At 39.9% G+C, this 14,688-nt stretch overlaps 1 protein-coding gene across 3 annotated transcripts in view; it reads right to left on the reverse strand.

Annotated features, from left to right (window-relative positions):
• ZFYVE9 (zinc finger, FYVE domain containing 9) overlaps positions 1 to 14,688 on the reverse strand; it is a 91,579-nt gene that overhangs the window by 12,091 nt on the left and 64,800 nt on the right. For all 3 annotated transcript variants that reach the window (XM_005872473.2, XM_005872470.2, XM_005872471.2), the window contains 5 exons: positions 12,925 to 13,029; positions 6,568 to 6,718; positions 3,936 to 4,016; positions 3,072 to 3,234; positions 53 to 158 (listed from right to left, as the gene is read on the reverse strand). In XM_005872473.2, the coding sequence (XP_005872535.1) occupies positions 53 to 158; positions 3,072 to 3,234; positions 3,936 to 4,016; positions 6,568 to 6,718; positions 12,925 to 13,029 (606 nt within the window). The remainder of the gene's footprint in view (positions 1 to 52; positions 159 to 3,071; positions 3,235 to 3,935; positions 4,017 to 6,567; positions 6,719 to 12,924; positions 13,030 to 14,688) is intronic.

Consider the following 14,688-nt stretch of genomic DNA (forward strand, 5'->3'; position numbering starts at 1 on the left):
ATTAAAAGTTGTGCTCAACGCAGGTCAAGAATGCCAAGTTTTATCTCCTTACCTCTGTCCATCTGATGACTTTTCCATTTGCCTTATACTCTGATCCATGGAATATCTTCACACTTGTGATAGACTCCATTAACTTCCCATCTATAGGACTTATGACACTAAAATAGAGGCAAAGAAGAGAGATGGAAGCAGCTCTGGAAGTCAGAAGAGCCACTTCTCTTATCAAATATTGCAACTAATTACACTGGGCACCTTGCCAAACACATCTGATCAACATATCACAGCAAGAAGCCACTACACAAACATGTATGAACAGAGTGCTCATGTGAAGGGCTCACTAAAATAATTCAAAGAACACACATACAAAGAAGGACTCATGATTCCAGGAGCTGGTTATTTTAATATGAAGAACTGTTTACTCAAACCTGCTCTCTCCTTGCAGCATTCCTTCCTTCAGTGAATGCACAGCCTCCCTGCCCCTCAATCTTGCTCTCCCCTCTGCTCTGTCACAGTACTCTGCTCCTGACTATAATGACACCCATCACGTTATACTCACCACACATTTTGTGTATCCGTCTTACAAATGAACTTCTGAAAGGAATATGATATACTTACCTTTGTGTGCTATATTCTCAGTTTGGACACATTACTTGGAACATAGTAGTTTAATAAATGTTTGTTGATTAAAAGAATTATTTAACCGAGTATATTCATTATGACAGTGCTGATGTGAACTGGTGAACAAGTATCTGTTTTATTTATCACAACAAATTCCCTTTAGTGCTAAATTATCATTCCTAGATTCCTGAATAGAAAGGCCCACTTTTTAGTCATTTCCTCTCCAAAATATAACAAGTATAAATAACTGGAGATGCACACTCATTGGTGATAAGGATTAACAATGGAATCACAAAGATTCCAAACTCTTCCTAACAATTTTAAAACCTGTTTATGTTTTCCAATCTCTACGTATGTAAGATGAAATTTAACTTAAATTTCAATATCAGGGATTCACGTCATTCACTTGAATTGAAATTATTTAAACAATATTAAGTTTAATTGCTAATTCATCAGAAAGAACACTCTTAGTTGATGAGTACTTTTTCAAGAGAGGATATGCAGACAGAAGGACAAGCTGGAAAATGTTCCATTTGTACACTACAAACTAAACTCCCGAGTTCCAGTCTTCCGTGACTGGTTCTTGTCCTGTTTCCTAAGATGCTGCCAATGGCACTTGTTGTAGAAAGAAACTGCCTGCTTGTTTTTAGTTACCAATATGTTATGGCATCAGATTTTCAAATGATCAATTTTTTGGTCCTAATAATCATGTTCATTTCCAACTGTAATGGAGAATTAAACAAACTGAATTTGAAATTAAATTTGCCAGTGAAGTATGGGAAGATAAAGGGTTATTTGTAAAACAGGCAAATGTACTCAATGCTTTAGAAATTGCTTCTTTTTGTTCAGTAAGTTTTTGTGCCGTGCTGTAAACACCCTCTACCTACCTTTGGGTCTGCTATTCCCTCAGACTGGAATGCCTCCTCTCCCAGAGCTATGTGGCAAATACCCACTCATCTTACCAGATTCAGCTAAAGCAACAGCCATTTCTCTATGGAGTCATTCTTGAATGCTGCCCTATCACCTCTGCCAAGCTTCTGCTCTCCTTTTTTTTAATCTTCACTGCATCCTACAGTGTTTTCTATGAGCATTTTCCATGCTTGATGCACTTATAACTATTTCAAAACGAGACTGAGCCACTTATCAGCTGGAACCACATGTAATTCATTTTTGTATCTCCGCACGTGGAATTATTATTGCCTAAAGGATGGATGGGTGGATGGATAGAGGATGGATGGGAGAAAGCTTAATACAATGAGGTATAATATATTCATTTATTCAATCAATGTTTAAAGTAACTGCTAGGTACCAGACAGTGCTTTGGGTGCTGGTAATATACTGGTAGCAGTAAATAAACCAGACAAAAGTCCCTGTCCTCATGGAGCTTACATCCCAGGGACAATATAGTAAGTAAAAATTTTTGTTTGTTAGAAACTTATAAGTGCTCTTAGAACTATTCTGCACAGAAAGGGGATAGGAATTGGGGGTGGAAGAATGTGTATGACGGTTATTATTTACACAGGTTGGCCACAGAAGGCCTTCTGAAGGCAGTGAGGGAGTGACTCAGGTGGCTACCCAGGGGCAAAGCATAAGCTGAGAGAACAGCAAGTGCCAGGACAGAAGTCTAGTTGACGTGTCCCCACAAGAAGGCAGGTGTTGCTTGAGAAGTAAGAGTGGGGCGGGGGACGCAGATTGCGTAAGGCCTTCGAGGTCGCAAAGACTTTGATTTTGACCCTGAATGGAAGTCAGTGGTGGGTTTTGAGCAGAGGAGCAACACTGTAGAATTGGAAACAGAATAGGCTGGGAAGAGGGGACAGGCCAAGACTAGAAACAAAGAAACCAATTAGGAGGCTACTGCAATAATGCAGACCAAACAATGGTGGCCTGAACTGGGATGATGGCAGTAGAGGTAGGAAGAAGCAGTAATAAGAGTCTATATGTACTTTGAAGTAAAGCGAACAGCATTTACTGTTAGATGAGGTACAGGGCATGAGATACAGGCGGCTCCAGGGTCTGGGCCTGAACCTTCAGAACAAGAGCTGCCCTGACTGGGAAAGAGTACAGCATCTGCAGCCCAGGGAGGCGGTCCCGCCTGCCACTCCCTCGCTTTGTGGAGGCGGTTAGCCTTGTGGTGCTAGTTTACTCCTCTGGAATACTAATATCACTAGTTCTATCAGATTAAACAATGTTAGTAAAAGTGCTCTGCAAACCATACAAGGCTTAGGTATTACTATTATCTCAATAACTTTAGAGAAATTGTTTTGTAAAACAGTCAAAGTTTCCTCCCTTCAAAAATATGCACAGAAACTCCTTCAGAAATGAAGCCAAGAAACCAGAAATTTAAAGGCAGCCTCTTAGGCAGGGCTTCCAGTGAAGTTGTAACACATCAGTGCAGACAGACCCAGAGCCCAGCCGTAACTACATGCCTCAAGGGGGGAGTTTGCTGCCTTTACCCCTTGTTGACGTTCTTGTCGTCATCCACCCACTGGATGTGGATGTGCTCCTGGGGGTCCTCGGCGTCCGCCTTGCCACAGGTGATGGTGAAGTCCTTCATCTCTCGCAGCGCCTGCCTCAAGGCATCCATGTTCTCTGCAGTGATCTGGACCATGACGCCATCTGAGGATCAGCACCAGATAATACCGATGAAAACAATGAAAAGCCAGGGAGAGAGGCAGTGAAAAGCGGATCTGGAACCTAGCAAACCCCTCTACGTTAAATGTGAAACTCTGCTCTGCTCTCTACAGTGGACAGACACGAGCAGGTGTTGTGCTTTGAGCTGAGCTCTTCCTCACTGAAAGTGCTATGAGGAGCGAGTGCCGAGATGTGTTCTGTTTAAAACACTTGCCTGTTGATTTCACTTTAGACAACAAGGAAGAGTTTCTCCTTATCCCAAATGATGATTGTGACATTCGTGTGGGTAACATCTACATGTTTACAGATTCGCGCCCAATGATATATTTAAACTTAGACTATGTCCCCTTGGGTACCTATCCCAAAGCTCTGAAAGGCCATCTCTTAAATAATTAGTGCCATTCCACACACGTTTATTCCCTCCCACCCCCCAATTCCTACCCGCTTCTGTGCAGGGTAGTTCTAAGAGCACCGTCCCACGGTATCTCTATCACTTACTTCCTTCTTTGGAGAACTAACCACTATTATGACAGTTTTAAGTAGCTGAAGAGTGAGATGCTACGGAATAAATAATGAGTCCAGAACTCTATGGCAAAAATGTCAAAGCTTCCTTTAGTATCCTTTGCTTTTCAGTTGTACAAATAGGACTGAACTACTGTATGTGCAGTAAGTAACTCATTCTTTACCTTCCACAATACTGGACTTGGCAAGATAGCCTGAAGAGGATTTCAGAGCGCCACTGAACACAAAGAAACTGGCACCAGTCACTAAAACAACAAAAGAAATAGTTTGATGAAGACAGACCCTGAAATTGAGAGACTGAGAACAATAATAAAATATTTAGTCATTGGGAATCCAACCATCATCATCCAGAAGACAAGAAACAACAACTCTGTACACCATAATATACAAGTAACCAATAATCCGGATGCTTGTGATAGGCAGGGAATAAGGCTTTAAGATACACGCTCCCACCCAGCCAGCGTGGCTCAGTGGTTGAGCATCGACCTATGAACCAGGAGGTCCTGGTTCGATTCCCCATCAGGGCACAAGCCTGGGTTACAGGCTTGATCCCTAGTGTGGGGTGTGCAGGAGGCAGCCAACCAGTGATTCTCTCTCATCACTGATGTTTCTATCTCTCCCTCTCCCTTCCTCTCTGCTGAAATCAAAAATATATTAAAAAAATAAAAAAAGATACACGCTCCCATTTTTTTTTTTTGTTCTTCCTACAATCAAGAATCAAAGAATTTTACAGGCAGAGAAATCTTAGTGGTCAAGTCCTGGGCTTGGACTGAAGCCTGTTTTTCTAAGTAAAATTATATTGGAACACAGCCATGTCCATTCATATACACATTGTCTATGGCCGTTTTTGAAATATGATGTCACAGAGCTGAGTAGTTCCGTGACAACAAAGACTACAGGCCTGCAAAGCCTAAAATATACAGAAAAAGTCTTCTGACCCCTGATCTAAAGTCACTGGTTTCCAGGTGTGTGTTTTTTAGGTCAAATATATTTTAAATATTGACATATGGTTGCCAACTATTTTATTTACGAAGTGGAGCTATTAAAAACACAAGCACCTATTTGAAAGACAAACACCTGATACCACTGACTCTTCATAAAAGAATAGATATTTAATACATTTAGGTTTATGAAAACTTCTCTACACTCTATTTCTCCACATCTTAAATTGGACTGAGCTGTTCCAGCTCCCTACCCCCTGGCCCCCAGTATTTCTAATAGGTAGGTCAGCCAGCCTTTGTTGAGGCTCCTACTGACAAGGAGCCCACAACAGCGCACGGCAGTCCATTCTACTCCTGGGTAACTCTCAGTTATAGAGAATGCTCTCAAATTGAGCCTAAATCTAGATCCTTGTTACTTTCACCCAATGGTGCTGGTTTTGGCCTTTTGTAGCTATTCAGAGAAAGTTGAATCTTATTTCCACATAACAGAAAACCTTGAAAATAGAGATAGCTATTTGTACTTTTTCAGGTAAAACATTTATACTTCAGTCAGGATGTCTTTCTTTGACCTAGTTTCCAGATTTCTCACATGCCTTGAATCATCCTCTGAAGATCATCCAGTTTTACCAATGGACATCATCAATTACATTAAAGATATCCAGAACTTATTAAATATTCTAAGTAAGATTTGACTAATAGGGAGCTCTGTGGACTTATCACCTACCTTATTTTGGATATGGTATTTGAATATATATGTGCTACATATCTTTTATACCTTTACTAACTAAATAACTGATTTTATTTTTTTTAATATATTTTACTGATTTTTTAAAGAGAGGAAGGGAGAGGGATAGAGAGTTAGAAACATCGATGAGAGAGAAGCATCGATCAGCTGCCTCCTGCACACCCCCTACTGGGGATGTGCCTGCAACCAAGGTACATGCCCTTGACCAGAATCGAACCCGGGACTCTTCAGTCCCCAGGCTGACGCTCTATCCAGTGAACCAAACCGGCTAGGGCTAAATAACTGATTTTAAATATATATTAAAGAAAGTGACTTACAGTATGTCTTCTAGAGAAGTGTTTCATAAAGCATACTAAAGAAAGCTAGTTTTAGGAGATATTCTGAGGGGAAAGAGACTTATGGTCAAATCAATTTAGGAAGGGCTCCACACTACCCTCCTTTTGGAAAATCACAGTACACATTGGCTCGTTAAAGCCTCTGAAAAAGAACTGTAGTAAAAAATCTGTTTAAACTGATTTATCTCGGGATTTCTCAGTTTAATGTATTAAGCAAAACGTCCATCTACTTATATGAATATGTTTTAAAATCATAGAACCTGATAAGACACTTGAGAAAATGTCACACCGAGCAGTGATTCTTAAATTCTAATGTGTATTTGAATTGCATAGGGATTGTGTTAAAATGCAAATTCTGATTTAGCAGATCTGGGGAGTGGACTCTTCATTTCTAACAATCTCCTAAGTGATGAGACCACAATCCAAGTGCCACTGAACCTAGAAACCTTCCTTCCTGTCGACATACTAATTAACATTCTTTGAGTATGGTCATTCAACAAGCCCCAAATCTAAGTATATTTTCACCATGGGGCCTAGTCTCCTCCCTTCAGATATCAATGCTGGCCCTGTCAATATCCTGAGGCAGTACTTTTGAATGTTCCCCTCAATAACAGAGATGCCAATGTAACCTGGAAAATAAGCTTGGAAATGTTAACTTAATCAGGTTGTTTGTGGTCACCCTTCTAGAAAGTACATGTAATGGGGCTGAGATACCCAATCTCCAAGTCCAGTACAATCTTCCATTCTCATCATCTCCATCAGCACAATTACTCACCCTTCCTGGGCTGGTTGTGAATACTGATGGCCTGGGTCTGATAGTTTCCATCATCATTCTGCACACACACGAGATGAGAGTCTGCCTTCTCATTGAAGCAGGCACCTCCTGCCAGGACATGCTCATTAGACTTGTTCATGGCTTTCATCACCTGCAAACAAAAAAGAGGGTTAGCTTTCTTCTCTGCCAAGAATGGGCTTTTTTTTGGGTCTGATATGGCACAACTCCTTCACCTTCTCAAAGACAAAACAGAGTATTATTATTTATTACAGTGATAAAGGGGCTACCAAATAATGAAAACAGAGTGAAAGATCAGTCACTGTTAGCCCAAAAATCAACATACAAAAATTCCCTGTATAGTTTATAGGTGATTCGTATTACAGCTTAGGCATATGACACATTTTGCATTCTTTTGTCTTTTATTGCTGCACTGAACACAAGCAACTAAAATTAGTTTAGCGAACTACAGCAGTTTCTATCATTCAGTGGGTTCTCTGAAGATATAAATACTGAAATTCTAAGTCAAAAGAATGTCCCATATTAAAGTGTATCTGCCTTCTTTTTCCACATCCATACTAAGGAGTGAGGCCTTTCCTCTAAAAGATGTAAACTCCATTGTTTCTTAGTTTTACTAATTTATGCTTGACATCTTCAATGAGTCATTTACCAAAATTTTGCTTTGTTCTTATCAAAATATGTTAAATAATTCTGAAGCTAACCTAAAAATTCACAGGCCACCATTTTGTGTCTAATAAACAAAACTGAGCTTATATTATCTTGATGCTGAACTCTGGCTTCTGGTTGAAAGAAGCTAATAATAATTTGTTTTTATCACCCATTTTTTCTTTCATGCCATCCCATTTGTCCAACTTTCTGATTCAATCCTTTAAAATGGCTTTGATCTTTTGAAAAACTAGTCCAAAATTTTTATTTTGTTTCACTCCCCTATCCCTCTTATGTTATAAACTGCATTGCTACAGTGTTAAAAATATCAGATGAGTGTTTGCATACCTTTTATATTCCTGTATCAATACACTAAAAAGAATATTACTGAGGTGAAATTTACATGATATAAAGTTAACCATTTTAAAGTGAGCAGTTCAGTGGTATTTAATACATTCACAATGTTGGGCAACCACCACCTTACCCAGTTCCAAATCATTCCCATCACCAGAAGTACAACGCCTTGCTCGTGAACCAGTGTCTCCTCACTCCCCCTCCAAACACCGATCTGCACTCTGTCTCCACGCATTTATTCTGGATGGTTCATATCATGGAACATTACAGTATGTGACCATTACGTCTGGCTTTTTTCACTTAGAATAAAGTTTTTGAAGCTCTTCCGTGGCGTAACATTTATTTTTATGGCTGAATAATATTTCATTATATATAGTTGACCTTTGAACAACAGAGGGGTTACTGATCCCTTGTGCAGTCAAAAATACACCTATAACTTTTGACTCCCCCCAAAATTAAGTACAGTCCCTTGGTATCCATGAGGGATTGATTCCAGGACCCCTGCGAATAACAAAATCTGTGGATTCTCAAGTAGAACAATGCTGACAGTTGGACCTCCACATTCACGGATACCAATTATGGATCGAAAATACTGTTTTGGATCTGCAGTTGGTTGAATCCTCAGATACGAAGCTTGGGGATACAGAGGAATGACTATATTTATTTAAAAATGCACATATAAATGGACCCCCCCACCCCAGTTAAAACCTGTGTTGTTCAAAGGTTAGATGTATATATACCACAATTTATTTATCCTTCCACCCATGGACCTTTGGGCTATGTCCACTTTTTTACTACCATGAATAGTGCTACTGTGAACACATGTGTAAATGTACTTGTTATGAGTACCCCTTTTCAATTCTTTTTTAAAAATATATTTTTATTGATTTCAGAGAGGAAGGGAGAGGGAGAGTAGAAACATCAATGATGAGAGAGAATCACTGACTGGATGCCTCCTGCATGCCCCCTACTGGGGATCAAGCTCACAACACAGGCATGTGCCCTTGACTGGAATCGAACCCGGACCCTTCAGTCCTAAGTCTGATGCTCTAACCACTAAGCCAAATCAGCTAGGGCTAAAATATATTTTAATTTAAAAAGCCATTGGAATTTTGATAAGGCTTGCATTTAACCTATAGATCACTTTAAGTATTTTTGACATCTTAATATTAAGACAGATGACTCCAAAGTTTTGGGCCTGGTAACTGGAAGGACAGCACTGTCATTAACTTAGGGCAGTGGTCGGCAAACCGCGGCTCACGAGCCACATGCGGCTCTTTGGCCCCTTGAGTGTGGCTCTTCCACAAAATACCACGTGTGGGCGTGCACGTACAGTGCGATTGAAACTTACTGTACGTGCACGCCCACACGTGGTATTTTGTGGAAGAGCCACACTCAAGGGGCCAAAGAGCCGCATGTGGCTTGCGAGCCGCAGTTTGCCAACCATGGACTTAGGGACTGCTACATCAAGAGCAGGTTTTGAGGGAAGAGTAAGAGGTCAGAGTTGAACTTGCTAAGCTTAAGATGCCTACTCAAATAGAGCTGTCAAGTGGGCAGTAAGACACTCAAGTCCACAAAACAGGAGAGAGATTCAGGCTGGAGAATGACACTTAGAAGACATCAGCAGAGAGACAGTATTTAAGGCCAGAGGACTGGACAGATCACCAAGGAAATGGTCAGAGACAAATGAACTTAAAAGGACTAAGCTTTGGGTATTCTGAAATGAGTGAGAGGTTCAGGGAGATGAACACAGACAGATATTACAATTGTGAGAGATGAAGGATGCCTCAGGAGCCCAGGACTTCTTATGGATTCTTGACCATCTGAGATCAGAGCTGGTGGTTTCAAGACCAAAAGTGGCAGTAAGGTTGGGAGGGATTTGGCTAGCAGCAGTGTTCTGGAGCCACTGTTCATGGTGGATGGGACAATCTTATTCTGAACATGCTGTGTTCAGCCATGACTTTCTGTTGCAGTCAGTGGAGGTACAACATCTAGGGCTCCTTCTTGGGGATCCTTTTATTTTAATTTATGTGGAGAGCGGCCACAGCGTTTAGACAGATTCAAGCCTGGGACTAATGAGAGGGCAAGATCCTCTTGTGGCAAAGCCATGTGCAAGTCCCAGCACAATTATAACCAAAGGCTATAGCTGTAAGCTTGAACCTATGGTCCGAACACGTGGCCCCACGTGTCTGAGTAATGTGGGCTTGATAGAGTTCAGGTGCAGGTAACTGAGTAGATTCGAAACCCGTGAGAATGTTGTAAACATCTTGAACATGCCCTTACTTTGCCTCATGGAATCTGGCTATAAAATAAAGACTTGGCTTATAGTCTGTGTCGCTGTCGCTAGCTCTCCATCAAAGAGGACAGCGTCCCACCCAGACCCAGCTTTTTTCTCTTGTCTGTCTTTTCTCAATCCTTCACCGCCCCCTCTCAGTCTCACCGAACCTGGCTGAGCTGGCTCGGCACAAATTTATATCTGTGGTTAAATATTGTCTTCCACATATAGCACTAGGAACAGCTAACCGATAGTCAATGAAATACCACTTCTATGCCCTATTTTGCATATTTCACCAACTCCTATTATTCTTTTGAAAAGAGGACTATCCATTCCTCCTAAGAGAAAATAAATGTATTCCTTGAAAGCCAGAAAATATAATACTCCTCAGATTTTAGGGCCATCTGTAGTGAGTATTGCACACAGGATGTGTGGAATTCTAGGGATGCTTATAACAAGGAGGATTATCCCAGTTGGCAGTTAAACAAAAGCCTATCTAGGAAAATGTTATTGAAACTGACACCTGAAAAATTAGCCCTGGCAGATTTTGCTCAGTGGATAGAGCGTTGGCCTGTGGACTGAAGGGTCCTGGGTTGGATTCTGGTCAAGGGCATGTACTTTGGTTGCAGGCTCAATCCCTGGCCCCAGTTGGGGCGCATGCAGGAGGCAACCAATCAATGTGACTCTTTCACATCAATGTTTCTCTCTCAGTCTCTCCCCCTCCCTTTCACACTCTCTAAAAATCAATGGATATTTATCCTCGGGTGAGGGTTAACAAAAATAAAAATTTTAAAAAGTGAGTGAGCGTTAGGCAGGTGAAGAGGAGGGGAAGTGTGCATCAATAAAATAGCTTGTGCAAGGGCTATAAAGCAAAAAAAGGAACACAGTTTAGGAAGTAATAAAGACTGGGTATAAATGAAAAAATGAATGAGAGGAAAAGTAGAATGTTGTGGTTGATTAAAGAAATAATGTATATAATGAAATATGCTTTTTCAAATATGAAGTGAAGACTTATTAGACACAACACAGTTCAATTCTCCAAGACTGTGATAGATACAATTATGTTGAATTGAAACAAAAACTAAATTAGAAGAGAAGTCAGTCTGCTAAATCAGGTAAGAAAAATAAGTGACAATAAATTGGTGAACTTCACTGAAAATGAAATGTAATAAATGACAAGAAATGCAGTTACTATTTTTGAACAAAGATTTCTGAAACTGCACAATCATAAACCCAGAAGACAGAATTCAGATAAAGACAAATAATATGAATGACAGCTGTTGTCATGAATGTCATCAGTCAATACTGAAATAACTATGGGGAGCTTCATAGCTTTCGCAGATATATTAAGCAGACCCAATTCCCAACACAAAGCACCATCTTGCAAACACCAAGGATAGTAATATACTATGTTAGCGGTTTGGGGATGACCTCTGATCATTTTACTTCTGGACAGTAAGCTCCCAAAGGCAAGCAAAATGTTCTTACTCATCTTTGTATTTCATAACACAGAATATGCTTAATCAATGTTTGTGAATCAAATAATAAAACTTCAAATATGAGAAATAAAACAAGTTTTCAAAGCATACTCTCTTTATAGTTCACTTTGAAGATTTGCCTCTACCTAGTCTAGTATATTAATGCTTGATATTTATTTCCACGTAGGGCTAAAAGCTAAAAACTGCTAATCGTATCCCAGAAAAAAAAATTAAGCATACACTAGCTACTATTTTCCATTCTCCTGAAAAAAGCCATCCCAGAGAAAACCATGGGTAAAGGCTTTCTTAACATAGGTCACTCTCACACATAGCAATGCGGAGCCCTGAGCTTCTAAGTCCAGTAAAACATTTGTGTGATTCTAAGTGCATAACAAGTACACAATGTTTACTGAAAGTACAAATGAGTAAGTAAATAGAAGACTGAATAAAGAAGGAAGAAAGAAAAAAAAGAGAGAGAAGGAGGAAATTATTTCATACCAAGAAGTAGTGAAAGAAGTAATCAGGGAGTTACCACCCTGCCTAATAACACAAGTTTAAAGAAATAACACATTTTAACCATTATAATATCAAGCTAAGTTTTAAAATAACACTTATTTTAAACCACAATGTTTACTACTAGACATTTCAGAAATTATTTTAAGAAAATTTTAAATTCAAGAAAGATTTCACATGACAAATAGGTAAAGGTTATGCAACTGTTAATATGTATATAGTATGCACAATTTCATTTTAGTTACAAAATACAGCTTAATTTAAGATGCAATCATTTGCTTCTGGAACCTTACTTAAATGTCATTTCAGGACTTAAAGTGACCTGTGCTTAACCATTAAGAGATTCCACCATGAATATTATAAAGTTTATTTTATATATTGATCAGAAAGCAAATCTATCACTGATTATCACAACATCCAAAGGTCAAAAGCACAACCAATGACTAAATAAATCACAAATTTAATATCTTGCTAATTATAAATTTCCCCATTATTGATCTAGAGGTCAGTGGTTGGCAAACTCATTAGTCAACAGAGCCAAATAGCAACAGTATAACGACTGAAATTTCTTTTGAGAGCCAAATTTTTTAAACTTGAACTATATAGGTAGGTACATTGTTATTAACTTAATTAGGGTACTCCTAAGGCTTAGGAAGAGCCACACTCAAGGGGCCAAAGAGCCGCATGTGGCTCACGAGCCACAGTTTGCCGACCACGGATCTAAGTCATACAATATTATGAACTGATTTCACTGTCAATTAATTAAAAATAAACTTTATAAATAATTCTCTATTTTTCAACTTCATTGAACTATGAAAAATACAAATTCATGATAAATCTTTAAAAAAAATATATTTTATTGATTTTTTACAGAGAGGAAGGGAGAGGGATAGAGCGTTAGAAACATCGATGAGAGAAACATCGATCAGCTGCCTCCTGCATACCCCCTACTGGGGATGTGCCCGCAACCAAGGTACATGCCCTTGACTGGAATCGAACCTGGGACCCTTCAGTCCGTAGGCTGACGCTCTATCCACTGAGCCAAACTGGTCAGGGCTTCATGATAAATCTTACCTCATTGTATCTGTTGCTGGGAATTTTGATGCTGGTTTTCCGAACTTCCATATCAACCACCAAACCTTGAACTATTGGCAATGTATACTGGTAATTTCTGAAGTCCTGGGCAAAAGCAGATTGAAGTGGAATAAAGAAGTAATCAATGACAGTATTCCATTTACAGTAATAAAATTAGCAAAAATGGAAACAATGTCAAAATGAAAAGCTTCAATTCATCTAAATAATAATAATGAGAGCCCCATTGTGTACTGGTATGTGTACTCCAGCTCTTCATTAAACTGTAAACTCTTATAAGTAAATTTAAGTTTCATATACCTCTTATATACAATATTAAACAAATATTTGAATACTTACCCTGCTTTAACACCACTTAACACTTTCCATATTTATTTTTTAAGAGGCCCAGTGCACAGATTTGTGCACTGGTGGGGGCATGGCCTGTGGGGATCAGCCCGCTGTGGGAGCACCGCTCATCCCAGTCAGGCAAGTGGCGCTCCCACTGTGGGAGCACACTGACCACCAGGGGGCAGCTTCTGCGTTGAGTGTCTGCCCCCTGGTGGTCCATGCACGTCATAGCAACTGGTTGATGGGTCATTCTGATCATTCTGCTGTTCGGTTGCTGAGCTTTTTTTTTAATTTATTTTTAAGAATATATTTTATTGATCTTTTACAGAGAGGAAGGGAGAGGGATAGAGAGTTAGAAACACCGATGAGAGAGAAACATCGATCAGCTGCCTCCTGCACACCCCCTACTGGGGATGTGCCCGCAACCAAGGTACATGCCCCTGACCGGAATCGAACCTGGGACCCTTCAGTCCACAGGCTGATGCTCTGTCCACTGAGCCAAACCAGTTAGGGCCGGTTGCTGGGCTTTTATATAGATAGATAGATTAACTGTCTCCTCCTGCTAAGGAAAGCTCCAAGAGGGTAAGAACTCTCTCTTGTTTTGTTCTAATTATATTCCAAATACCTGGAACAACCTAGGCCCTGAATGAATATTTGCAGGGTAAACACACACACACACACACACACACACACACACACACACACACACACCATCTAGTCTGGCTGAAGCAAAATGGGCAAGAGGGGTAAGAGTCGAGGTCAAAGTGACAGCAAACAGCTAGATTTCACAGGGTCTTATAGGCCACCATAAGGACCTCTACATTTTCTATTTATTGGCCAGGTTTGTGCTTGGACAGTATTCACACAAAGATGTGAGTTGGCTTTACATTTAACGAAATGAGTAATTAAAAATTTGGTTTTAAATATGAAAAAAAACAAGACCAGTATCCCATGCTACCACAACACTGAGGCCAGGATGACCATCACCATCTGGGGGCGGGGGAGGGGGGAAGATTAATGCTGAGCACATGTGTCTGTTGTTATAGGGGATTCTGAAATGTTTGAGGGTTAGCCAGGGACGTCGGAAGGAGATCAGATAAACATAATAAAAATAATCAAGGCAAGAGACAGTGATAATTTTGACCCAGATGTTAACAGTTCAAAAGGTTGTGAGAAGTTTTCAGATTCTAGATATATTCTAGATACACTCCAGAATGCTTAGCTTAAAATAAAAACAAGACAGAATGCTCTATGCTTTATTTTCTTTTAAATTAAATCTTTATTGTTCAGATTATTACAGTTGTTCCTCTTTTTTCTCCCCATAGCTCCCCTCCACCCGGTTCCCACCCCACCCTCTGCCCTTACCCCCTCCACACGGTCCTCATCCATAGGTGTACGATTTTTGTCCAGTCTCTT

This window comes from Myotis brandtii, unplaced genomic scaffold (assembly GCF_000412655.1).
Source record: "Myotis brandtii unplaced genomic scaffold, ASM41265v1 scaffold382, whole genome shotgun sequence".
NCBI lineage: Eukaryota > Metazoa > Chordata > Mammalia > Chiroptera > Vespertilionidae > Myotis > Myotis brandtii.